This window comes from Sander lucioperca, chromosome 22 (assembly GCF_008315115.2).
Source record: "Sander lucioperca isolate FBNREF2018 chromosome 22, SLUC_FBN_1.2, whole genome shotgun sequence".
NCBI lineage: Eukaryota > Metazoa > Chordata > Actinopteri > Perciformes > Percidae > Sander > Sander lucioperca.
In genome coordinates, this window is record NC_050194.1 from 12,848,750 (window position 1) to 12,873,287 (window position 24,538).

Consider the following 24,538-nt stretch of genomic DNA (forward strand, 5'->3'; position numbering starts at 1 on the left):
TTGATTGTTTAGTGAAAATACTGGCTAAAACAAAGACTAAAAACATCATCTTTTCAAGTTTCATGATTGTCTTTTCTACAGCGACACTAATTCCCATCATTGTCATTCTCCTTAAGCTTCTCTGCATGCCACCAAAAAGATTATTCTTTGTAACCAAATAAAACCTTTGAACTGTTGAGCTCAAATATTCTTGTTTATTTTGTTGAAGGCTATACTCAATGGTTTACCACCAGGTCACCAATCATCAGGAGACATTGAGGGCTTAAACTCAAATATTTTCCATTGCGTGGAGAACTTGTGAGTCTACCAGAGCTGCAAACTGAAGAGAGAACACACTCAAAAAAAATTTTTTATCTGAAGTTTGACAAAAAAAAAACTTTTATAGTGTCTTATTCTCTGGGTTTCACATGCTCGCTCACACGGACCACCCTGATTCATCCCACCCCATCTTTCATTTCACAACCCAAATCCCTTTAACTCTTCACTTCATCCTCTCCATATCCTCCCTCATCCCTGGTGCACTTCTCTTTCTTGCCTGGCATTTTTTTCTCCTAACCTCTCCATACTCTCCTTACTCCACTCATCCATCTGGCCTCTTGACCTGCATGTTGTCTGCGGACTAAATGAGCTACTGCCTAGCAACCCTACAGAGTATTTTCCGTTAAAAAACAAAACAGAAAGAAAGAAAGGAAATTCCAGTCAGTTAAAGGTGACTGATTGTTTAATATGGAAAAAATGAAATGATGGTGCAAAAGTTGAGAAATTGTTATTGTTTGAAATGTGCCCAAATCAAATTGTTTGTTTTTTTTTCTTTTTGAAGTGAGCTTTAGCCCAATAACCTTCAAAAAAATTTTTTTTGTCTCCATTCTACTATATCTCCATCCAACCCTCCATCCACAGAGGTTGAGAGTATCCAAGAAGGGATGTGTGTCTAGAGGGAGAGAACAGGGGGATTTAAGAGTATGAATAGGAAATTGAGAAAGACAGAAAGGTGGCTGAGAAATGAAAAAGGGAAAAGTGAAGGAGAGACAACAAACAGCAGATAGAGAAAGAAACGGTGGATACGAAAAGAAGTTGAGGAACAAAGAGAAGTGACAGATTGCAGATAGAGGCAGAGTGGATGGCTCAGCCCTATTGTTTCAAGCTAATTTCATGGGATCAAACCAAAGCACAGCCCCAGACACAGACGGAGCTGCAGCAATCTGTTGGGAAATCTCCCCTCTAATTGGCCCCACGGAAAAAAAGGCCACCGCCAGCGCACTGCAACTTGCAATTGATTGCTTTACCTCCCCACATAACCGGCTGTACAAGCAGCTAGGCCTGCCAATCAATTACCGCAATGACAGCATGCTGCGGCTAATACAAAGGCGTACAGGGTTAACAGTAAGTGATTATTTTATGGTGTTGCAACAATTTGTCAGTTAAAAAAACAACATAATAAATAGGGCTTTCATTGTCAATCAGTCAGTCAGTCAGCCGGTCTGAAGGACGAAAACACTCCCAAATGGGGGGAGAGGAGTGAAAACTTGACAGGGATTGACTGTGTGTGACTGTGTGTGTGTGTGTGTGTGTGTGTGTGTGAGCAGGACAATAAAGGAGAGTGAGAGGCTTTGTTGTGAAATGCTTTATAATGAAAGAGTGCAGCAGCTGAAGGAGAGAACAGACAACTCCATGCAATGGGTTTGCAAGCATCCTCCCTCTTTGTCCAACTCCCACCTGCCTATCTATACATCAGTGGCTGTCACTGCAGTGCACTCCACCTCTCCACACCTTCAGCCCCTAACATACACACGCACACACACACACACACACACACACACACACACACACACACACACACAAACACACTCTCAGTATCCCATGAGATGAGGTCATGGCTGGAGTAACTCTACTATGGCCATGCCAAAGAACAATGCAGCTTACCCAATGATTATAGAGATCAGTGTGTTTGTGCATATGCAAGTGCTCTGTGGAGGTCTATGTACCTGTGCGTGCAGTTTTCTTGCGTGTGTGCAAGAAAAATACACAAGCAATAATCCTGCATCAATCTGCCAAACAGTTGTGTTCAGCGAACCAAAATAATGCTGTCCAAGTAGCAGCGGCGGGAGGGAAAACAGTGAAAATTCACCTTTTCACAGGCGACATGTCAATGGCTAAAATGAAAAGCGCAGATATAATAATCTTGCGCAGAGAGTCTGCTCGGGCCCGTTCTGATGTGACTCATTGTTTCCGAGGCCTCTCATATGTGTCGCATTAGGAGGAGACGACAGACAAAACGGAGCTCTCCCCTCGTCTCCTCCCTCATAGCTCATCTGTCCTAGTCTCCTCTTCTACCTCATCCCCCGTTGCCTGCTGTCAATTTGCTTTTACTCTTTGGGTTTGCATGTGTCTATTGTCTCCTCTTTCATCATCTACACCTGACTCTCATTGATGTTCCTACATTTTTTTTTTATTTTGTTTGTTTATATGTCAGTCTGCGCTTTGTTCTTGCCCTCAGCCCTCTGTTTCCTCATTTTCACCTCTCCTAACGTTCTGTCCAGGGAATTAATAGGGAAATGTGGCACTTTTTTTGATCTCATCCACTTCAGATTTGTCAAATGCACCTATCACTCTCCAATGCACCTATCACTCTCCTTTTCACGTCCTCGATTTCTTATCTACGATCCCACATATTTCCTCTGCATCATTCGCTCAGTGTATTGTTACTGTTTTGGCAGCAAACAGATTTTTGCCTGGTATCTGCTTACCCTCGTCTTGTTGATAATAGGGCTTGGGTAGCCCCGCTATCAGATCACTAAAACTTTCCCAGTCTGTAGGACACACCTTTCGTTGTCACCTCTTACTTTATCTCTTTTGGGCGATGCTAAGACTGTGTGCAGTGTTTAAACCTTCGCCGTCACTGGAACCACAGGTATTCCTGCTGGTAAATGATCAGATCTTTCCCTTGTCCTGTCAACACAAATACTGTAAAACTATAAGACAAGAAAATGAAGAAAGGAGCGAGGAAGATGGGAAATGGATGGCGGGAAAAGTCCTGTCTGAGCTTGGACAGCCAATAACAAGAAGCTGTCCAACAAGTCTGCCTCAGTCAGTGTGTGCGTGAGTGTGTGTGTGTGTGTGTGTGTGTGTGTGTGTGTGTGTGTGTGTGTGTGTGTGTGTGTGTGTGTGTGTGTGTGTGTGTGTGTGTAATGATGCGTGTGTCCCTGGTGACAGGCACTCTTAGTGACTTACAGTATGTGTATGTGTGTGTTATGAGAGTGCATGGGGTAAGTCCTTCTAAATATGCATCTTAATGGCTGCTCTGTTCCCACCATTCACAACGAGTGAGAGCGAGGGCCAGAGAGGCAGAGGACGGGGAGAAGTGGTGCTGCATGTTTTCAAGTGGGCAGCCAAGACAAGGACGCAGACGGAGAGACAGCGAGTTGAAAAGATAGAACGGTGCAAGCAAACGTCAACAAGAGGAAAGCTATGTACGGAGCCGCCATACCTGACTCCTTCAACCGTGGCCCCATTCCACAGTGTGTGACACAAACACACACACACACACACACACACACACACACACACACACACACAGGCCGCAGCAGCAGTAGTATTAAGGGGCAGAGTGGAGAACTAGCCTCCTCAGGCAGTAGCTGTTTGTCGCTAAATGAAGGCCAGCATTCTTTGGTTTCCCAGGGAGCTGGGTGCCTGCCAGTCCCCTGGCCACTGAGTGCCATTTTATTAAGAACAAAATGGAGCCCCTATGAAAGGAGCCCAGCACTGAGCCTGCACAGGTCTCACTGAGCTGAGCCTCGGCATAAACAAACACTACCTTAAAGAGACAGGCTGGCAGAAAATGAGGGACGGCAGGGTCCCTCAAGAGCCTTCTAAGAGATACAAACTGCTTTGGGATTGGCAGTGGCTGTTATTGATTAGCGAGAATCACCTTACAGTTCCTCCTTCAAAAACTAACTGAGAAATTATGTTTCACAACCAGCAGATTGCCAATTCCTGGAAATAATAAGATGCTATAGACGAGATAATACACAGATGCTATCTTCAGTAAAGAAAAGTGCCTATAAATGATCAAAGTCCACCCTTAAAAGGTCTATAAAAAAGTCTATAATCAACATGTTGTTACAGTAAAGGAAACTGAAAGATGGTACTTTAAAGGTCTAAAATGTAATATATTTACTGTAATAAATCCAAAAATGACCCCAATGCGTCATCAGATATTAAGGAAACATGCTAAGTTGAAATACTATCTTTTCTGACAACAATGCTAATGCCAGTATTTTCTCCTTTTGTAATTTCCGTTCAGTGACGGAATTTCTGTTTGTGTTTTGGCCTGTGTGTTTTTACCAACTGCCCAGTTTGACAGCCAGGCCGGGTTGCCAGATATACCTGTGAAAACGTGAACCCAGCGCACTACAGCTGTAACGTTAGGACAGCCATGAAAGCAGCAAACAAACGGACGGGATCAACGGAGATAGATTCAACCCAACCTAAAAAAAAAAACGGCATGTTTCTAACAGTTAAGTGACCAGAGACGTAACAAACCCGGGTAAATATTGGAGATGTATTTGAAAAATGGAGACAGCTTAGAGCCCAAAAGGATGCAGAGTTGGCTAATTTCCTCCTGAACAGGTAGCTAAGCATTAGCTTCAGGCTAATTTATCACAGCTACTAGGGATGGGCATTTTATGTCATTTCAACATTTGTGTACTCACATTGAATTATATAGCTAGAGTACCCGAGTTGGTTACTCCCAAAAACAATTGAGACACAGCCAGCAAAGTGATCCCGACTGGTCCTTGCAACGCTGCCATGCTAACCCTGCTAACTGCTAATGTTACCGGAGGACCAGACAGGTGGGCCACGGCTGTTTACAACGTGTATCCTGTTCAGCGGCCGTAGCCGACAACGGTGAGTTATTTGAAGCCAAGAGACGGGGGCTGTAAATCAATTGTTGTCGTAATTCTAAGCCAATAAAGTGTGTCGGGTAAAAAAAGGAAGGCAAGGTAGTGGTATTTTTAGCAGCTCCTATCGTAATTCTAAGCTGAGGAAGTGTGTCTGTCTGGCGTGTGGAGAGGACGGCAAGGTTGTGGGGTTTTAGCAGTTCCTACTGTAATTCTAAACCGAAAAAGTGTGTCTGTCAGTTGGGTACAGAGCTCCGCGTGAGCACAGGCTTTTATGACTATCAATATAGCCAGCATCTAACGTTAGCTACTCCGCTGTGCTGTGGAATGATGTCTCTCCGACTCTCTCCAGTATTTTGACTTTGTACTGCAGTAACTATTTTAAACACTAGCTGTAAGTATTACATATTGCACCTTTAATTTCATTATTTAATTGATAATTATGACTTGCACGCACACACTTACACATATATGCAAACCAAATGATACAGTACATAGACAGACAGATGTCTTGAGTGAGTGTAAAGCCCAATTATTGGACAGGTGGAGCAGTGGAAGCACAAAGGATGGATGTGTGGTTGTTCAAATGATAAATACATGGATTGAGGGATGGTGGGCAAAAGTAAGGAATACTGACAGAAACACTGTGCTTTTGGTCTATACGATGGCCTCTTCCACCTCTGTCTCTTTCCATGATACACAGCATATTTCAATGTGAATTTGGACTCGCATTTCATTAGAAGAGATATTTATTAGAGATTAGTGTAAACATACATGCGTCGTGCCAAAAGGTCACAAATTCACAGTGTAACCAGGAGGGGTCAGTAACGCAGAGTGTCTGCTGAAGCTCACTGTCAGTGTGTGCGTACGTGCGTGCGTGCGTGTGTGTGTGAGAGAGAGAGAGAGACAGAGAGAGAGAGAGAGAGAGAGAGAGAGAGAGAGAGAGGGAAAAAAAGAGAGAACCTCTCTAGTTTGTGTATACAACTGCATGAGAGTGTTTTTTCTACAGTATGTGTGCATCGATATGTGTGTGTGTGTGTGTGTGTGTGTGTGTGTGTGTGTGTGTGTGTGTAAATATAAGTGTGTTTGATGTCCTGCTCATATTGTATATCAAGAAAAGTAATACAAGTAAAAACGTCTTACCCATACTGTATTACAGTACTGATGAATAACAAATGTGTCGGATTATTTTCACTGCATGACAAAAGTTGTGGAAATAATAATTTGAGACATAGTTCAATGTGTGCATCATTGCAGTACTGATTTTTGCATAAATGGTACAAGAATTATAAATTGTACAATGATTATTTATTTATGTAAATAACAATGCTAACACAATTTCTTACTGCATCGTTCTTTTCTTATCTTTTATTTATTTATTTTTTACAATGTGAGCATTTAAAGTAATCTTCAAGACACTGTTATAAGAAAGCAAAATATAGTGTGATGACAGTCATACTGTATAAGAAAATAAGAAGGAAACATTTTTCTGAACTATTTGGTTTAGCCAAATGCGTAAACAGTTGAAGCTTGAGTTATCTGTATTTTCCATACATTTTTAATCCTAAGAATGAGCAACTATCTACACAAATGTATAATAATTTCCAAGGAAACATGTGTTCCCAAGGATCTGCATATCAGTACTCCCCTTCTCAATCACACACACGCCAACACACACACAAACACACACACACACACACAAAGTATGATGGGACCAAAGCCAACATCTGTCTTTGATATTATTTAACTAACCGCTTATTGTGGGAGCCCACCAGCACCACGGATGGCGTCTAGCGCTGTGTGTGTGTTAGTCTACGAGTGCGCTTCGGCGTCCATTCAAACACTTTGGCAAGCCGCTGTTGTGTTGTTACATCCTTCAGGGGTTGAGCTGTGTGTGTGTGTGTGTGTGTGTGTGTGTGTGTGTGTGTGTGTGTGTGTCTGCATTTCTGAGAATGTGACTGCATACCAGCGCGCAATGTGTGTTTCCACAGACATGTGAGAACAGTGTGAGTGTGTGCGGTGGCTATCCCCCTCCATAGTGAAAAGCACAGCCTCAAACCACATCAGAGAGCATGTGGGAGACAGAATGACAAGGCCAGGAACCAGCCAGCGTCTGCCTGCAGCCACACACAGACACGGACACACGCTCACACACTGACACACACACACACACACACACACACACACACACACAGACACACACACACAGACACACACACAAACACGTTTAACACCAACCGTCATTACACCACTAGTCCTATCCAGTGGTCACCGTTTAGGCCAAGGATGCGGTCTGCAGCAGAGGGAGATGTTTGTGTTTGCATACTTTCTCACAAACAGACATTGACTGAGCAGAGAGCAAAATAGGCTTTCTACTGTGGATTTGTTTTAACATTTTGACATGGTGCAACTGTCATTGGTGTGTGGGATAAATGAAAATGAAAATATTTGAATTATTTATTTATGTCCACCTCACTGGGTACAGAAATATAGGGCATACAAGCAATAACTAGCTCTGAAAACAAGATAATTACAGACATGTACACATGCGCAGCATAGCAAGCACAACAACCCGCATTCTGACATGCATGTATGCACGCATTCAGTGTTAACCAATACACAGCCAAAATATGCACACATTCATTTTAATGAACAGACTGACAAACAAATATTAGCAGCAAAGAGACGCAGTACGAGTATGATGCGTGATTGCCTTGTTACACGCACAACTCTGCTATTGGCAACGAAAGACCATTTATGCAATTTCTCACGCTGACACAAGCCCACACACGCACACACACACACACACACACACACACACACACACAAAGACACAGTGCAAGTGTAGATCATCCATGGGTCAGTGAAAACTAGAAGGGGTGTTTTTCCTTGCGGTGGACACACACATCAATTTAAAGGAAATTGCTCGCCCCATTATTGGAAAGTGTTACCGGAATGTCAATTAAGGGGGAAGTTTTTAACCTCGCACCACACAAATAAACAGTGCACCCCACTCCCCCTTATTAAAGGCGGTGTCAGCGCAGACAGAGAGTCTGGAGGGGGTAGAGGGGAGGGAAGGAGGGATGGAGGGAGAGAGAGAGGGAGGTAGGGATGGAGGAAGGGAGGCCCGGGAAAAGGGAGAAGAGGAGACAGGAGATGTGGTGCTCTTAAAGAAAATGCTTTTGGCCCTCCTTTTGTGCCCGAGGCCCTAGACCCTGAGAACCACTCAAAACCCGGGCTCTGGCCCCGACTCAGGCCCACTTAAGGTTAACCTCAACAGGCAGGGATCTGTTTGACAGCTGGTTGGATCGTGTAGGTGCAACTACAGCAGACCAATTAAGGGCAGGTCAGCGGAGGGGAGGGGGGAGAGAAAGAGGGGGGCCACGGAGATAGAGGTGGGAGATGGGAGAGTGGGAGGGGAGGGAGGATGGATTGGCAGATGGCAAGAGAAGGACTGGAGCAGAGAGGTGAAGGAGTGTGGGAGGAGTGATGTGTATAGGGTTGACAGAAGTGAGAGGAAAGATGAAGGGAGGGAAGAACGGACATGCAGGAAGTAGTATGCAAAGGACAGATGTGATGTTAGAGGTGAAGGGGTAGTAGAGATTGATAGTGTTTGTTGAGTGTTTGTAGTAAAGCAAATTTGGGGAAAGGAGGAAGAGATAGAATGCAAGCAAACATGTACAGAAGAACAGCTGACCTTTAAAAATAACGCCATAAGAGAGAAGAACAGCGAGAAAGACAATAGATAGAGAGATAGAGATAATATGATGAGAGACAAATCTAACAGACAGGAGTATTCAAGTATGACGGTTACATGTTGCGGACCTATTTCTGAAAAGAAAGACAAAGACTGTTCTCTATTCTTTCAGTGGGCAGCAGAGCATCATGGATTTATACTGGAGCCAGGAGAACGATACATGACAAAGGGTAGATCTCCCCTGTATCGGGAAGTTAGAGGAACACGGCATTACATAGCTTGTTTAGAATGGATCTAAGGTGGCCTTATGTCCAATCCAGAATACACCACCACACCTGACCATCAGGTAGTAAAACAGCTCAATAAGTAGCCTAGAGAGATATATCCTGAAGGTCCACAGAGTGAGAATTGAGCATTGATCTCTGAATGAACCAGAAATATTAGCAGAGTAGCACCAGATCAAAGGCCCAGACAACTTCAAACAGGTATCATTTACTGATGCTTTACTGAACAGAACCTCCAAAAATGGGTGGAGTGTGATCCATTGGCTCCGGGGGTCTAAGTCTGCGAGCTTCGCATAGCTAGTGTGTGAGCCTCTGTTCGGAAAAGGGCCCCATCACCATAACAGACCAACAGCTGCTGAGAGGCTGTGTGTTCCGTATAGTTCGCGAGAGCACACAAAAGACACAAATGTAGTAGAAGTAATTTCACTGGACCAAATATGTCCTGTGGTGAAGAAGTCTCAATTCTTAGTTGAAACAGTCAAGGTGGAGAGGAGAGGAGAGGAGAGGAGAGGAGAGGAGAGGAGAGGAGAGGAGAGGAGAGGAGAGGAGAAGTTTTGGTTTGGTTTTCAAAGTCCCTTTATTGGACCATTTTTAGAGAAGGTTCACAATCACAGAAATCAAAAACAAAAAAAACAAGACAAAGAAAAACCTAAAAAAAAAAATAAAACTATCAAACAAATATGTGTTTTTCATCAAAAATTAACCACCAACTCTCCATCTTCCCCCACGGAGCATAACACCCCCCCCTACAGCCCACAAACAACTCAAATTGTCCATCATCTGGTAGTAGGAATGCTCCACCCTCAATCGGGCCTTAACCAGTCCTTCCAGAACCAGCACTGGCTCTACACTACCAGGAGAGGAGAGGAGAGGAGAGGAGAGGAGAGGAGAGGAGAGGAGAGGAGGGGAGGGGATTACTATACATCATCATTAGTGTACTACTGACTCCAGAGTAATCCTCTGCAAAAGCTCCCATGTCAGTAAAACAGAACCCTCACCAATCCAGGGAGAAAAGATGCAAAGAGTGGGAAAAGAAAGGGAAAGGGAGGGGGAAGAGAAAGAGTGATGGAGAGCTAGAAAGAGAGACAGATCAAGAGAGGAGCAATTCTGAATCTACATAGTTAATGAACACCATTTCACTGGTTACCAGCGGCAACCAAAGTGGCTGCAGAAAACATTCCCATGCCATTCTTGGTCTGCTTTGAGTGAGCGCGTGTGCGTGCACGTGTGTCAAAGAGAGGACTAGTGGAACAAGCACATTCAAATGAGTGGTATTTTTCTCCCTGTTTTTACGTAAAATAACCAGACTGTGGTTTTCCTCCTTGACCAGACTCACGTCCATTAAACCAGAGCTACAGCCTTTTAGAAACACAGGGAGAAATAACAGGAATAGATGGAAAATGGGGGTTAATGAAAGAGAGGTTGATTTAAATGGTGATGAATGAGTATGAGTATGTGCATGTAAGTGTGTACAAAAAACAACTGTAACCAACCTAACCATAAATACGCCTTTCCTTTTGAGTCTAAACCTAGCTTTGTTTCTGACCTACAACTAAGTTTCACCACTGCCATTAGTGTCCCGAATTAACTTTAGCCACTGATCATCAGTGAAATCAGTTTACATCAAAATTCCATTTTAGTGTGGTTTGTTTATTCACAATAATCATTTTTACAGCATTATTAATCCATTTGTATTAGAGGCGGGTGCCTGACAGTAAAGATGGAGGGTGAGAGAAGCACAAAAGCTTATGAACCAGACTCAAAGCTGTGACTTCATTACTTTATGGGTCTTTTAGCCTGCTGAGCCACCAGTTCACAGCCCTGATTGTCAAACTGGGGTTCAGCATAGGAATGCTGAGCAAACAAAAACACCAGTGTTTTCATTTTCACAAAGTAGCTAAGGGTCTGGCTTCTCTCTCTCCTTTTTTACGCCTGCTGCTGTGCATTCCAATAAAAGTCTCAATAGATAATGAATGTTAGTAGGCCGTCCGCAGCCAAACTTTGGCTCCGATGGCAGTTATGACTGTCCGCTGTGGTGTCTGTGCGTTAGTCATCTCAGTATGAATGAGTCACTGGAGAGAAACCTCAAGCACCACCCAGGTAACAGTTCAGCCACACGCACACACACACACACACACACACACACACACACACACACACACACACACACACACACACACACACACACACACACACACACACACACAGCACTGAGATGAGCGAGGTGAGGGATTGTAAGGCGGGACATCTATTGGGTGGTGTTGTGCTGCCACCGTGTGGCCAGTATAAGGATTAACAGAGCATGCCAGAGACATGCAGCTGCAAAGCATAAAGCATAGAGAATATCATCCAGGGTTTGGAGTTAAACGACAAAAATAAAATGAGTGATCTGTATGCAGAACATATAATCAAGACCCAGGTGACAGATTGTAGGCTGGACCGCCGCTGGTAAGTGAGCCGCTACACTGATATGAATGTGTAACCTTATTATCAAGGCACCTAAATACCACTGGTACGCCCCTACAGATGTTCTCAATTATTTTTGGCTGATTAGACCTCTTCTGGGGACTGTGTGGGCGTGTACACCTCCTGATTCTCATGTCGTACACCTGTTAGAGCAGGACAACTTCTACCTTTATCATTTTCATTAGTGAATGTATTTTTCTCAACATGAGCGGATTATTAACCAGCATGAGAGAAGATATGTGTGGGTTCTTTAAAATTAGGTGTGTTGGTTTTGTCAATTAGGGCACTATCTTACAAATCTACTATCTTACAGTAATAACTAGACCGCAGACATCTACCCTAACACATATGGCTGTTTGCATTACAGCTAGAAGATAAAGACCCACTGTATGCTATGTAGGGTAAATTGGAGGAGCGCAGGTACACCAGAAAATAAAGTGAAACACAAAAACTCATGACAGGCAACAGACATTATATAGTAGACAAAGAGTGCCCAAAGGTGGGAATTTAAATAGCAGGTGTTCAGACAGCAAAGTGCCAATGTGGCAGACCTATGATACAAGGAGCAGATGTGATGGAAACACCAGGCACTGCATCAATACTAACAGAACACATTGTTTTCAAACCTCCCCCCAGTCCTTACAGCGGTTGATTTTTCATACAGGCAATTTGGGATTTTAGTTAAGCTTATTTGTGTGTTGCACAATTAAGAATAAGCTACATGTAAATGAGAAAATCCACAGTAAAGCAGAGCTCATCTGCTGTTCTTGGACAGCTAAATCAGCCTTTCACACTGCTAGAAATACGGATACCAACACTGTTAAATACGAGGACAAAATCCTGTTTTACAAGGGAACACGTGAAGCTAATTTGCTGTCTTTAGTATAACAATATTACAAATTCATTCTTTTCAAAGAGGGAATATCCACGGAAGTAAGATTTGTTGTAGCTGCTATTGGTGATTAAATCAGCACTGAGGCAAGTCAGCAGAGATATACATACTTAGTGAAGTACCTTGGCAGATGTACTGAGTTCATCAAGCTAATAAGGAGTGATTAGCCAAGTGACCACAGGACTATTCAACGCCAAAACAGTTGTTGTTCCACTTCTCATTATCTTTATGGCGACTGGGAAAGAGAGAGTAACTGAATGGGGCAGACACAGAAAAATGAGAATGAAAATTAGGAAAGACAGATAAAGACAGTAAGGATGATATCTCTGGAAGGAAAAGAGCTAGGAGGAGTTCCCATCACCATGCCCTCCCCTGACTCCACGTGGGCCAGCACATCATCAGGCTAATTACCCCAGTAATGACTGTGCTAATGCTGCAAAGGCCTTGAGGCATCCTGTTTTGATTGAGGCCACTGGAAGTTGGCCAGCTCGAGGGAAAAGTGGAGCTCTCAAACTGCTGCAAGTGCGCCATTCAACATCTGTCATCCCTGGCCTTTCAGTGGATGTGTCCAAGTGTGTACTTGTGGGTGTCCAAGAAGTATACACTGTACAAAAACAATGACATTTTCATGATAAACTCAACAGGACTCCCACCCCCACCCTGGACCCTTAGCTGTCATTATACTGGTGTCTCGCTACCAACAACCACTTCACCTTTTAATGACTGTAATCAGAAAATTAAGTGGCTGTGCACACTGAGGACCTCCACTGCACCTCCCTGCTGTTATCCAACAGCACCACCACAAATAAACACTACTCCATAAGAATATAAATAGAGTTGTAGAAAACATTTATTATCATTAGAATTATCATTAGAACCATAATTTAAAAAAAAATCTACAGTCTTTTAGTCCATACGCTATCAATTTTAGATAATTGGTAATAACTGGTCATTTAATTTTAACTGACATACTTAACTCAGAATAGCCTCTTTAACTTTTGATCAAGCACAAGCTGAGTTAAGGCTCCATCATATTGTTCTTGTATCAATATGGAATCAAAAACCTTCCTGTAATCTGAAAGTGTGGCTTGTACAACCAATCCTGCAGAGTATAAACACCCCATTCTGCAAGTTTATCCAGCTCTAAGCCACTTTCAGCTCAATGTGTTGGTCAGTATGGCTCTGGTGTAACATCCACTCCCCTCTGACAAGCCCACTAATGCCGACTATACGTTATCTGCCCAGCATCCAAGAGAAGGAAACCAATATAAATGGATGGCAGCAGTAAACAGAGAACCAATTTTGTAGGAGGTTAGTGGACTAAACCCAATCTATCATATCCCTTTCAGTCACTCAGGTTAGCTACCTACCTTCAGCTGAACACTGAAACAGACAATAATAATTCAATGCTTCATTCAATTCTTTGTCTAACTCTAACTTATTTGTTGGGCTTCTCCGCCTTTAATCTTTGACAGGAAAGCTAGGTGAGAAAGGGAAGAGAGAGGGAGGACATGCAGGAAATCAGCACAGGTTGGATTTGAACCCTGGGCCTCTGCGTCGAGGCATAAAGCTTTCAGTATATGTGCACCTGCTCTACCACTGAGTCAACCCGGCCACGTCTAACTCTATCTTTTGAGGTGTTACAGGGGGTTTGCATGCCACCCGAGGATGTATCAGATGGTGACGTGGCCAATGACAACAAATGGAAAGCCCCATGATTTATTGATAAAACAACATATTGCACCCAAAAAGAGGTTTAGCCGGTATCACAAAACTGGTTGAAACAGATGGTAAATAAACAACTTATCTGCTTTCGAGACACAGTTGAGCCCATTTCAAACAGTAAAGATGCTACTCATTCGCTTTCTAATTCTCAAGACAACTAAAGGAGGTCTTTCTTTACAAGGATACAATAGATTCTGTATTCTTGGATTTCAGAATCACAGAAGGTACTTTGTGAGCAGATTGTCAGTCTGGGTGGAAAGCAAGGGCTTTTCTGAAGCCTTATTGCTACTCATGGAAATCTCGGAATAGGTCTCCGCAGTCCCTACCTCAGGTGAATTCTTTCTGCTAGAGAGGCAAATGTGCTGGTTTACTGGTGGTAAGAACTGACAGTTCTGTATCACTTTTAATGCTTTTCATTGATACATTAACAATGCCATTTGAAGTATATGATATCTGTATTTACGCAAGATGTTCTTCTGGCCTCTTTGTTCATGTGTGTGATGTGCATGCTTATGAATGATTATGTGTGAGCACACTCTGTGCCTGATTCCTGACAGCAGATTTCAAACAGAGACTTAACCACAGGGAACAGTGACATATCTCTTAAACCAATCCAGAAGACCCGGAGCTCCTTTGACAACAAAGCAACATGCTGAATATCATTCGCCTCATTGGACAAACTGGGTACCACTGAGCTTCCTGGCAGTACAGTATAAAGAGGCCTGCATGGGTGTAAGTACGTATCTAGGTACATGATCTGTTTGAAATTCATCTTGTGTGTTTCCTGTGGGTTTCCGGTAAATCAGGAACATGAGACAAACAACTATTTGCATTCCCTGGTTTATGAAAAACAAATTGAAGAAACACTGACTCCCCTTGTTTCATTAAATAGAGACACTTTGTGAGTCATCTCGCAAACAGAGAGTTAGTCAGATTGAAGTGCTGCAAATCAGCACGAACAAAGCATTATAGTTACAGCCATTCAATCAAAAGGAATGATATGGTCCGTGATAATGTGGTTACTCATCTGCGTTTGCACACACACACACACACACACACACACACACACACAGACACAAACATAAATATTTATAGAGGTAAACAGATTTCCACATAGTTACTGGCACTTGCAAACTCATATAGAATAAATCTAAAATGATTAAACTGCATTATGTCAAGATATTAACTCATGATTGATGAAAACAATCAACTGGCAATGTATTTTGATTATTCATCTGAGGCACATCACCTCAGAAAAAGCTCCCTGTCTTTTTTCAAATGGATACCTCCTTCAGATATAATTTGTCACCATCTCAAGATGCTTCCAGAAGCATCAAGGTGACTTCAGATCTGTGCCAAGATGCCGAACCAATACTGCGGAGCAGTGTGAGGAATGAGGTGTGACTCGACTTTATCAGACGACAAACTGCGGCTATTCCGCAGGCAGCATTGTTTACAGTGTCACAACAGGAGGAGGTACTGGCTAGATATATACCTGATAATTAAATCACACATACACACACTGTACGTGCACACAGACAGGCCGACACAAAAACAATGCTATCCAATCTTACAGAGATGTTTGTCTACGTAGGAGTAGCTTGATGTGTCATCAAGTGGAGTGTCATTTATTTTTGTTCCGCTAGATAAAGCAGTTCCATATCCTACAAATGCCATTAATGCTTTATAGCAAGAGAGGTGTGAGCTTCAACACAGTAGATATGTTAAGAGGAGAAGACTGGAGACGAGATGATACTGTTACGGTAGATAAAACTCAACAGCAATGTTTCTTTCCAGAAATCATGACCTGGTTAAAAAGATAATTCACAGACCTGGTTGTGAGCAGTTTCATGTAGGAACTATTTTCTTTCTACTGAACTACGCCTACCAATCGTATCACCGCGCGGGAGGAAGCATACTCATGGATGAGGGGCTTATGCTCGTGACAGCGCGAGATGTAAACATTAATGGCGTCCTCCTCCTCGGCTGAGCTGTAATGTTAGCTCAGGTGAGCTAGCAGCATTGGTTAGCTACCGTTACAGCTCAGCCGAGCAGGATGAGCTTGTCGTCCGTGAGTATGCTTCCTTCTGCACGGTGATACGGTTAGGCGGGTGTAGTTCAGTAAAAAGAAAATAGTTCCTACATGAAACTGCTCACAAGCAGGTCTGTGGATCTATCCATCTAGTTCCATTATATCAGAGAGAAGGCAGACATCTCTACGGACAATACGTCCTGCGCTACTGGCACCAAGACAATCTAAATTGATTAAGAGCACTACAGGTAAGAGGAAAAATATGTATTTTTGATTTTAATGCAAACTGTCACTTTAACATTGCAGTGGGTTAAGCTGCAGTTGTTTTTGTCACCGTAGTTTTCATTAAGCAAGTGGTGCCTCGAAGATGGTACAAGTGACGAGCAACAATAAGCTACTCTGAATATATCCTCATGCATTCATAACCAACACAGGTGCATTTGTACAGAGAAAAAAAAAGAAAAGAGATGTACGGTCTAAAACAGAAAGAAGACAGGCAGCATCAATTACATATAACATAAAAAGACATAAAAAAACACCTCTACTGTGGAAAAAAATGGTGTCTTTCTCCCTAAGTTTAAAAAGTGACACTTGTCTCTGATAGGTGGAGATGAAATGAAAGAAGGTGCTATTAAGGGGAAGAAACCTGAATACTGCTGCCTTATATAACCTGTCTTTCTAAAGATCTGTTAATATGTTTTAATGTCTGTGTCTGTTTTCCATCTTGCTGGTAAAATTGCAGTCCCTGTGGACCTTCACAAAAAGGGATGTTGAATAAAAGCAGCCACCAAATGTTTCACATTGTGTAAGAGTGTAAACCGTTGGAAATGATCCTGTTACATCACAGCACAGGAATAATGATTTTGTAATACTGCTTCTAATGCTGTGTGCTATTATAAGACAAAATTCAACTGCGTGACATCTCACCCCAAAACACATGCGGCAGGTCATCAGGTCCAGTGCTGTCCCCATTGCACCAACAGAAGTGTGATAAAAGTTTGTATAATACGCTTTTCTTTCCTTTCTTTTTCAGTTCAGTGGAGGATCTCCAGGTCTCGCCCACAAAGTGCTCCAACTCCAACTAGGCCCACAACATATGTCAAAAACAACGTGATGATGAATGAAAAGTCCTTTCGAGCTCTGACATGTGAATTCCAATTAAAATCCAGGCGATTCTTTCAACTACTTGTGTCTATAAACTGCTTCTCACGTTTCCCTCAGCAGTGCAACATCTCCTTTCCAGCCACATTTTAGACAGCATGCATCCACATCCACAACTATCCTAAAACAAATTCTCCCACCAGACTATCCCCTACCTGTGCTGGTATCCTGTTGCACCTGTGACACTGGAGAATCAATTACAAAATTCAGGCTGGTAATGAGGTCTCCAGTTACCTGATCCAGTGACCAAGGAACAATATAGAGGTCTTTAATCTTTAATGCAAATTCACCAAGCCTGCTGTCCATGCCTGGCATCACTGTGCCCAAAAGATCCAATGAATACGTGTATTGAAACATTTTCAAATTTTAGATACAATCTAAATGAACATTCACTAGTAACACAAGTATTGTTGCACAATTAGATAAAATATAGACAACTAGGAGTTTTAGAAGCTGGAAACCAGCTTAGCAGCTTTGGGTTGCCAAAGTTGACAGCTTGAGTGATGATATTTTAATTGTTGAGACTTCATAATTGGAGTAATAATAGGCATGTGTAATTATACCCTTTGTTTCAGGGATATTAATGATAATTTGAGTGATTTATTAAGATAAGGGGGTAAGAGAGATTGTAAGAGAAGAACAGACAGATGTGAGGTACAGAGAGACAGTGTCATGCTGTCTTCATTTGAAAGCTGCTGTAAATGTCAGCATGATGGCACATTCTCGCAGCGAGTAAGAAAACTTAAGCCATGTTCTACTAAATGACCATATGTACTGTAGCAACCTCTGAAGGATCCCCTTCAATCCACCCATCACTTGTGCCACTGTGTGGTCTGTGTAATGTTACGCGCCTGCGTGGGTGTATGTGTAACCATGTGTCAGAAGCAATTCACTTCTTGATGATTTGTCTGAGCTAAACTCGTACCTCATTTAAGTGGGTGGGAAAAAAATAGAAAACAAGTGATCAGACTTACAAACTTTCTCTTCAGCTTGCTCTTGCTGCCACGGGTCGGCTTGCCCTCGACTGCAGTCGCAGCGCTGTAGTCCAAGCCCATGTCCAGGTGGTCATCTGCTGAGACGCTCTTGCGGAGATAGGCAGCTCGCGCCCGGAAGTGGGAAAAGGGCGACTGGGAGCGAGGGCGGGCCTCGGTGCACCCACCGTGCTCAGGCTCATCTTCGCCCTCCATGTCATCCTCCAAACGCCACAGCTCCCCTGGAGGAGAGCATATGGGAGGAAGAAGGACAAATGGTGAGATTATGGAACCATAGGGAAGGAAACGATAAGAAGAAAGAAAAAGGAAAGAGAAGGGTTGGCAATATATGAGAGCAAGACAGAATGGACAGATGATGAATATTTATTTCTACTACACAATTATTGCAATCCGTCATACACTGATTGCTAACATAAAATATTTCTTGAATGGAATTACGCTTCCTTTTAAGGTGGAATATTTAACACCCAAACATTATTCTCAGCCTGACTCAACAACTTCAATATAATTACATACGCTCGAGAGACAATGGCGTTTTTCTCCAGCTCTGACGTGATTTGATGGCTGAGCTTCTACAGTCACAACAGAGATGGATGTGTGCTGTCTGAAAGCAGCCCCGCTGCACTAATCACAGCCGACTTCCATCGCTCTGCATTTGATGTTCGGCAGGCACCCTGTCAGCGTCTAACGACTGACTAACAGCACTTACTTGTCTTTCAGTTACTTACCTGATGCATGCTGGGTAAGCTACAGAAACTCTGTCCATCACGGAGAGAGACATTGACAAGTAATTTCCAGTGAAAAGGCTTTTTTAGACCATAAATATTGAAGTATGCCCACATATAATTCTAGTAAAAAATGTAAATTAAGCCCAGTGGAATGTAAATGTAGAAAACATGAATCAATAAAAAAAAGTTCTGTAAATGACAAAAATAAACCATCAACATAAACCCAAAGCGATGGCATGGTGCTGCAAATGTCACAATCAATCAGAAACTTCCTGCTCAGAAGCATTTCTAACACTGTAAGCTGAACAACGGCAATGTTTTAAGCTAGCTAAGTTGCTAACGTTAGCTAACAGATAAAGCAGCATTGCCCCGTGTTTTTCCTGAAACTCCACCAGTAAGCAACACTGGTTTCATAAATTAAACTTGTGTGTTGCAGACATTGAATAAGTCAGTGCTTTTGTCACATACTATATTTATTGTTAGGAGTTAGCTAGCATTAGCACCCATAAGCAAATGTGCGCCAGACTAATCCTCAGTCTGCATGTTCTGATGATATCATTTACAGTCAGTGGACACGTCACCTGAAGTAAAGGATCCGCAAATAAAGATCTTTTTCTTTTGTTGTTGTTTCATTTACTTTATTATTTACGATCACGGTTTGCATATGTAATTTACAGAATTTATTTTTTCAGTCTATTGACATTTACATTCCACTGTGCTTAATTTGACGCCAGTTTTAAAAAAATTAGGTAAACAAGGTATTAACGACATTGTTGTCGAGTGCTAGCACTTGACAGTAGTAAGCTACGCTTGCTTTTTTATAGTTGGATCATAGGTTAGTTAACATAGACCAACAAATACAAAAAGATGTAGTTTCAGACAAGGTGTCAAGTCAGCAAAGGATTTTAGAGCCTTACCCACCAAGTGACTATCCAAGGTTTTGTCTAACTTGTGTACTAAGACTTGTGTGAGAGAAATGTATATTAAGCCTTAGAACTGCCTAGTAATGGCATCCTTTATTTAAAGATGGCAACAGCAGGTCTTTTGGCAATAACGGTTTTTGTAAGTGAATGTTGTTCAGAGTGTGAAATATTACAGTATCAGTTCCACTGTCTGAGCAGCAGCCAAAATGCATCTGCATCCAAATAAATAACACTACAACAAAATGACCAGGGCAAGTTTGTCACTAATATGGAATGTTGCTTAAATCCATGAATGAAGTGTAGCTGGTATTAAACAACTTCAATTTAAAAAAAGAAAGTTTCATCAGCACCACTGGAGAGATTAAGAGAGAGAGAGAGAGAGAGAGAGAGAGAGAGGTAGGTAGGTAGAGGGAGGCAGCATCATGGTCGATGACAGTGGTTGCTAGGCAACAAGGGGCCATGTGAGAGTGTCTCTCTCAATTTGATATTTGCAACAGCAGCAGTAGGGCAAGGGAAAACAGACAGAGGGTCAGACACAGACAGACAGTCAGACTCAGACAGACAATGTGAGGACATAAAATGGAAGCACTTGGGCTAAATAACACAATCACAAGGAATGTAATTGAGTCAAGGATCATTAGAAGTAGTAATAGTAAAGATGTATTACTTTAGAGCAGTGACGGCTGGAGTTGTGCTCTTCTACCAAAGGGGGGTTATTGAAGACATATCATTCTCATAGCTCAAACATGAGAGATGTTGGGACAGTGGAAGGTAAAGAGAGTTGGCAGGATAAAGAGAGAGAGAGAGAGAGAGAGAGAGAGAGAGAGAGAGAGAGAGAGAGAGAGAGAGAGAGAGAAATTAAGTTTTTTTACTTTTATTTATTCACTTGAACCACTGCATGCTCAAAGAAGTACCTAATATTTACTGAATCTAAACAAAAAGCAAATTTGTCTTCAGGTTTTTGGCACGTAAGACAAAAATGTTGAGATTCCCATAATATTTGGATTATAATAATATAATATTCCCACTTGCTCTTGTTGTTTTGATATACAGTAGAAGCTGTCTGGAATATTCACTTGTAGGTCGCTTCATTTGATCATTTATGTTGATGTTTATATATGGTCAATGGTAATTTTAGGGCTGCATGGTGGCTGTGGGCTTAGCACTAAAAGAAGGTTCTGAGTGACTGTGTTGTTTATTACATTGTGAAAAACGTGTTGGTAAGTAGAGTAACGGTACCCCGTGTGATGCTGCCTGTCTCTCTGTGAATCCAGTGGGACTTTGGTTTACTTTAAGTGGAAGACTTTGCCTTATTTTATTAAGTTCCTTTTCTCTGATGTTTGCAGTTTCTTTTCTGTCTTTGTAAAGTCACACATTTCTTTTCTCTCAAAAGCTGTGCGTTTTCAGAAGGTGGAGTTCTGAGTTTCTCTTGTATTAAACATCACATGTAAGCATGATTATAAAGCAGCATTTTCTCCTATTCCAACACATGAAATGTGACAATTCTCATCCATCTGGTGGTGGTGGGGAGCTTTGATCAAGTCGACTTGAGCGACATCAATCTGCAGTGACAGTCCGCTGTTGACTGTATGTGTCTGTCAGTGCATGTGAATGAGGAGAAGGTTGTGTAAGGATGTTTGATGTAACAGCTCTTGGCTTGCCGACAGCTGTGGAGTCTGTCCATGGCTCGGATGGTGTGAAAGGGTCGGAGAGAAGATTAGTTTACAAATGACCCAGTTTGTAAAAATGTGAGAGCTGCTAGAAGCAGAACCATCTGATGTTTCATTATCCACTGAGAAATTATGAATGTATAAAAACTGTGTGTAGGTCACTTTTGAAGCAGTTTAAAAGCAAGCTCTAGCATAGGTTTCATATACTTAAGAAATGTTCAGAATCTATAACATTGTATTCATTCAGTGTTTTTATGGAAAAGCTCCTTTTTTGATCTGTATGAATCAAAGCATTATATACCAAGACCCACTGTAGGGTTTCCTTTCACATAAAATATTCACCACCTGTAAATGTTTTCACATTAAAAGGTGCCGTAGGTAGGATTGCGAAGATCCAGGACTTCATTTGAACATCGAACAACTTCTCTGTCCGTCCCCCCTTTCCGCTAAAGCACAAAACGGTCTCCTAAGCCCCACCCCCCACAAGGGAGAATGAATGTGTGTGCATGAGCAGTGATTGACATACAGTTAGACACCCCCCCCGGCCCTGATTGGTGCATCTGAACAGGGAGCGGTGGATTTTTGCAAATCGGACTACAGACACTACTTTTTTTAAATGATCTTCTTCATGTAGTTCTACTCAAACATAGGGTCAGTTTCAGCAAATATGAGAGAAAGTTAGTTTTATAAGGCTTACCTACGCCTACCTGCACCTTTAAACTAAAAACCTCATCCATCTATAAGATAAAAGCTATCTCTGTCAGCAGGCTACAGCTTCAGTTTTTCCTCTCAGGTGAAGGAATTTATAAGCAAGAGGGAGAGAAAAACGAGAAAGGATATATCTTTCTTCCACACGCTCCCAAAGAGGCAGCTAGCTGCTCTGTGCTCTCCATCAGGTGAAAGAAATATCAAAGGAGCAAAGCGTTTGTGGAAGTTTGAAAGGAAAAGCAAACTGGATATGTTTGACATATACGACTCAAGTTTAAGCTTTAGTGGCCTCTAAAGGCACACACATTAGGTCAGAGAAACAGTCTCCCTGAAAACAACAGTGCTGGTAAGAGCAAGACATTTATCTTAGCTAGCCACTTATGGGACTAGTGATTGTTGGTGAATGAATAAGACTATGCTGCTAAAGCGAAATGGTCATTTCACAATGGAAAAAGAAATGGTTTAAGCGACAATACCATAATTGTGTGAAGTGCATTTGGGGGAGATTTGGGAGAGGCTTCGTCAAAATCGGATTAGAGATTTGTTCGAGATATTATGTATGTAACAAAGGGATAAATAAACAAACCGAAAATAATCACACAGATAATAAGTTGCCTGGTGCTGTTTTGGTAAACACAGTTGTCAGCTACCATTTTATCTTTACCTGCAGGTGGCAGAGTGCAGGCCTTTGGGTGGCTGGCGGCAGGGGTCGGGTTCTTCCTGCGAGGAGGACTCCCACCAATGAGATCAGAGTGATGGACCCTAGAGATTGTAGGAGACTGGGGGATGCTGGGGAGAGTACGGGACTTAGCCAGTATGGGTCTCTGCAGCTTCCTTTCCAGTGACCTGGTTGGACAGCATAAAAAGTAAATTACATGGAGCGTGTTTCCAGTGATTATCACAATAACAGCTGATAAGCATATCTATGAAAACTATCCCCAACACTGGAAGCAGATTAAGGAATCTTTTAATGGTCAGTACGAACAGGAGGAATGATTACAGCACCTGTTTCAGTGTTCATAGAGCATCTGTTTAAAGACTGTTAACCTGTGACCTTTAATCTATTACTGTGCAATACAATACCAGCACATGTACACACACACACACACACACACACACACACACACACACACACACACACACACACACACACACACACACAGACATTATTTCCACCTCAGCATAATCAAGGTGGAGGCCATTTGGAACACAACCAAGTGAAAATTGCCTTCTTTTCTGTTTGATACCACACACTCTCCCACACCGATCAATAGCCAAAATCACAAGATCGGCTTATTAGCCAATTGGTGACAAACCACAACGCGGTCAAAAGTCCGCATATATCAATAATAAGATGTGAGTTGGTTCTGTATGTCAATATATTTTAAAGGAAGACAGCCATACCTTGTTGTTTCTTTTTTATCAGAAGAAAATACATTTTAGGCAAGTAACTAACACAAAAGACTGTTTCCTTTCCTAGACTGCCAGTATTACACTACAACAGATGTGATTAATATTGAATATGATCATCAGCCCTAAAATCTTTGTGTCTCATGTATAATAGAACAGCGACAAGACCTGGCAATACAATAAGTCTCTGCAGCAATTCCCCCTCCAACGCCAGCTCAGCCTAATGTGATCAAATTCAATGAAACGTGGACAGCATTACAGACATCAGAGTGAGCCTGGCACAAGTGAAAGATGTCTGCATGACCTCCAGACTGAGTCTTGCGTGACAAGTTTGGGTACAAAACAACGGAAATCTTTCAAGGACATGAGAGCTGAGTTCCCCCTGGCTGATGTATCCTGGTGTTTTCAGTGAGATGGAGTGAGATTTGAAAATTAAAGTAGTGGGCTGATATTACCATATGAGATTTATTTGTCTCATTTGGATTTTGACACAAGAATCAGTGGCAGATTAGGACACTGTATACAAACAAAGTCATTTAAGCCGTTAATATACAAACAGAACAGTGAGTGCTATTGTAGTTATATATGTATGTGTGTGCCTGAGTGGATTTTCTAATTGCTCAATCTTCACATCACGTATTCCTGTTTGCTTCATCATAATTGATCACCCCAACATCCGCCTTTATTTTCCAAAACCATGCATGCTTTGCTTTCATTTTAAAATAAATTAGCTTTTTTGACGAGAGTTAGATGAGAAGATTGATATCTCTGTCATATCTGTCCATTAAATATGAAGCTGGAGCTGGGAGCTTATTAGCTTAGATTAGCATTAAGAGTGGAAACAGGGGGAAACAGTTAGCCTGGCTCTGTCCAAAGGTAACAAAATATGCTTACCAGCACCTCTAAAGCTAAATAATAAACATGCTCTATCTTGTGTGTTTAATCCATA

General features: G+C 42.1%; 1 protein-coding gene across 3 annotated transcripts in view; it reads right to left on the reverse strand.

The window, feature by feature from the left end:
• The window catches only part of LOC116061323 (ankyrin repeat and fibronectin type-III domain-containing protein 1), a 133,576-nt gene that overhangs the window by 85,106 nt on the left and 23,932 nt on the right, over positions 1 to 24,538 (reverse strand). For all 3 annotated transcript variants that reach the window (XM_031315457.2, XM_031315458.2, XM_035997676.1), the window contains 2 exons: positions 22,844 to 23,025; positions 18,133 to 18,371 (listed from right to left, as the gene is read on the reverse strand). In XM_031315457.2, coding sequence (XP_031171317.1) covers positions 18,133 to 18,371; positions 22,844 to 23,025 — 421 coding nt within the window. The remainder of the gene's footprint in view (positions 1 to 18,132; positions 18,372 to 22,843; positions 23,026 to 24,538) is intronic.